The sequence below is a fragment of the Egretta garzetta genome, unplaced genomic scaffold (assembly GCF_000687185.1).
Source record: "Egretta garzetta isolate BGI_Z169 unplaced genomic scaffold, ASM68718v1 scaffold145, whole genome shotgun sequence".
Lineage (NCBI taxonomy): Eukaryota > Metazoa > Chordata > Aves > Pelecaniformes > Ardeidae > Egretta > Egretta garzetta.
This window is the reverse complement of record NW_009259687.1, coordinates 1,496,578-1,499,556: the sequence shown is the minus strand read 5'-3', so window position 1 is coordinate 1,499,556 and position 2,979 is coordinate 1,496,578. Positions and strand designations below refer to the sequence as shown.

Sequence of the window (2,979 nt, the reverse complement as noted above, 5' to 3'; positions counted from 1 at the left end):
TGGGGGGGGAGGGGGGGCTGCACACCCTGCCCACGCCTGGCACGGGGACGGGGTCCCCAGGGCCACCCCAGCTCAGCGGCAGTGTCTGGGGGCCGGGGCGGGGGGCTGGGATCACGGGCACAGCAAACACCGCTGGAGTTAAAGTGCTGGGTAACGGCGCGGACGGTGCCCGGGATGGGGACAGGAACCAGGGACGGGGACAGGGACAGGGCCTGGCCTCAGGGACAGCCCCGCTGCAGGGGGACGTGGCGAGAAATTTGCTTTCCCAGAGAGATGTGCCCGGTGGCACCGTGGGCGCCCACGTGAGCGTGCACTGCCATGGGTGTGCAGCAGCACGTGCTGTCACCAGGGCAGGGCACAAACGTTGCACGAGGGGCCGTGACTGTGGGACAGCTCAGGGGCTCGGCCCAGCAAGGACCACCCCAAGGACCAACCCCCCTCCCCAAAACCCTGCCTGTGCAGTGGGAGCAACAGGCTCCATGGCACGTCCCCAATCTCCAGCCCTCCCGCGCTCGCCGGTGGGGAAACTGAGGCACGGAACAGCGTGGCTGAGGGGGTGAGCTGCCCGTGGCCACCCAGCACCCCATAGAGCAGGGGCGTGAACCAGGTCTGCGCCCCCGTCCCAGGCTCCCGCTGCCTCCAGCGGGCAGCCCTGCACTGGCAAAGGGTCTGCCCCCTCCCTGCCTGCACCCTGGGCAGCCAGGCGAGGCTGTAGGCTGAGAAATAAATCTTTTAAAATAAGCTTAAAAATATATATCTCTCTATAGATAGTTTCCCTTTGCAATAAATAAAGGTGGGGGGTGCCCACCCCAGGCCTTGGCCACAGCACCCCAGGGCACAACTGGCTCTGGGGCTGCCCCATTATTGGGATGGGGGGCACCAGGGCACCTTCTTGGGGCACCCCAGGACATGGCCAGCGTGGGGGGTCCCAGGAGGAGGTGACAGGGAGCAGGCAGTGACCCCACAGGGGGGGAGCTGGCAGGGCACCAAGCCCACCTTGCCAGCAGCTCCAGAAACAGAGGGGGGGGTTAGTGCTTCCATTTCTGGGGGGGACGGGGGCAACAAGCCCAGGGCAGGGTAACCCCAAACCCTGCGTGGGGGGACACGGCACTGTTGGCACAGCCCCGGGCTGGGGACACGCAGGCACAGCATGGCCTGCACACAGCTTGCATAGAAGTGCCAGCCTGCCCTGCTGAGCCCCTTTATGGGGGGCACGGGGGTCCGGTCCTCCTTGGCTGAGACCGGGGGGCATCGCCGCTCCGGCGATTAGCAGCACGATGCGGGCGACCCCGCTCTGCACCCTCCTGTGCCCACTGGGCGCTGGGGAGATGCTCTGCCCAGGAGCCAGCAACCTGCAGGTAGAAAGAAAGGGAGGGGGATCAGCTGGGTCCCCCTAAACCCAACCCGTGCCCCAAGCCACCATGCTTGAACGCCGGGGTAGGGTGCCCATGTCCTCAAGCTCACCTAGCGCCGGGCTCCTGCCCCGCGGCATCCCATGCTCTGCATTTCGAAGGCGTCAGGCACGGTAATGCCACCAGTGCTGGGCACGCTGGGCTCCTCCAGGCAATCCCGCTCGCCACTGGTGAAGCCCTCGGGGCCGAAGTTCGGGTAGGAACCAGGCAGCGTGGGGTGCAGGGCCACCGTCACCGAAGCGGTGGCCGTGACGGTGGTGTAGCTGCCGGCAGGACCCTGCAGGTGGGTGCTGTAGGTGGGCAAGGCTGCAGGGGGGGCTGGCCGGGCACCGGGCGGGCAGGGCTGTGGGTAGTCTCGGGGAGGTGTGGGGCACGGCTCCCCGAAGGGCAGGGAGGGTGCTGGCTGCGGGCCTGGAGCCTCCTTCCCCTGGACCTCCGGGCTGTCCTTGTAAGGCTTCAGCACCTGGTGGGGGGTTAATGGCCTGTGAGGGGCCCCAGCCACGCTGGGAATCCCTCCAGCGGGGCTGCCAGGGCCTCAGGGGACCCATGAGCCCCCATCCCCCAGTTCTATCAGTGACCCTCTCCCAGGGAATGCCGGGGAGCCAGCAATGCCACGGCAGGCAGAGACACTCACGGTGATGCGGGGGAAGCTGGGGTCCTTGCCGGCCTCCAGCAGGATGTGTGCCGGGGCCGGGGGCACGATGAAGGGTCCCCGGGGGGTGCGGGGCAGGCGGGGGCCGTTATCCACCGGGGATGCCTGAGTAGAGAGGGAAGGGCATCAGAGGGACCGGGGACATGCAGGGATGGAGGAGTAGGGGGTGGCAGGGAGTACGGGGTGATGTGAGGGTGGGGCGAGGGCTGTGTGGGGTGAGGGAGATAAGAGGTGAGGCAGGGATGGGGTCAGATGGGGCAGGGAGGGATGGGGGGAGTTCAGGGAGGGGGGAGGCAGGAGTGGGGTCATGCAGGTATGGGGCAAGTTGGATACGGGGCAGAGAAGGATGGGGTAAAGCAGGGATGGTACAGGGTGAGGGATGGGTTGAGGTGGGTACTGGGCAAGGCAAGAATGGGTATAGGGTGAAGGGGGGACAGGGTGAGGGGCAATGGGGGATGCAGAGAGGTGGGTACAGGGTGGGGGAGGGACAGGGGGCAGCAGCACCAGCCCGTTGAGCAGCCCCAGCAGCGTCAGGATGGTGAGCACTGCAAAGAAGCAGCTGGGGGGGGCGCAGGCAGAGGGAGTCAGTGGGCCTAGTCCCCATAAACCCCGTCCCACCCCAAACATGGCTTTCCACACCACACCCCCCCGCTTCCCAGCCTCCATACAAGATGGGGTGGGTGCCTCCAGCAAGACATGTCCTCACCAGCTGCCCCACATCCCCACCATCAGCCAGGAGGGGCTGCAATGGTCAACAGCCCCCACTGTCAAAGCTTTGGGGGGGCAGCAAGGGCTGGTTTGTCCCCCTCTCATGCTCACCTCATGATGAAGTCAAATTCGGAGCCAGCCAACATGAGGACGCCCAGGAGGGTGGAGACGGCACCGTCCATCACAGGGGCAAACGTGTGCTCCAGT

The 2,979-nt window shown here is 66.4% G+C and overlaps 2 protein-coding genes across 2 annotated transcripts in view; one reads left to right on the top strand and one right to left on the bottom strand.

Annotated features, from left to right (window-relative positions):
• The window catches only part of BTBD19 (BTB domain containing 19), a 13,055-nt gene extending 11,587 nt beyond the window's left edge, over positions 1-1,468 (top strand). The window contains 1 exon segment of the mRNA XM_035894193.1: positions 1,442-1,468. Within this exon segment, the coding sequence (XP_035750086.1) occupies positions 1,442-1,468 (27 nt within the window).
• Positions 1,465-2,979, bottom strand: part of PTCH2 (patched 2) — a 39,585-nt gene continuing 38,070 nt past the window's right edge. Inside the window, 4 exon segments of the mRNA XM_035894192.1 lie at positions 1,465-1,875; positions 2,047-2,270; positions 2,538-2,623; positions 2,884-2,972. Coding sequence (XP_035750085.1) covers positions 1,465-1,875; positions 2,047-2,270; positions 2,538-2,623; positions 2,884-2,972 — 810 coding nt within the window.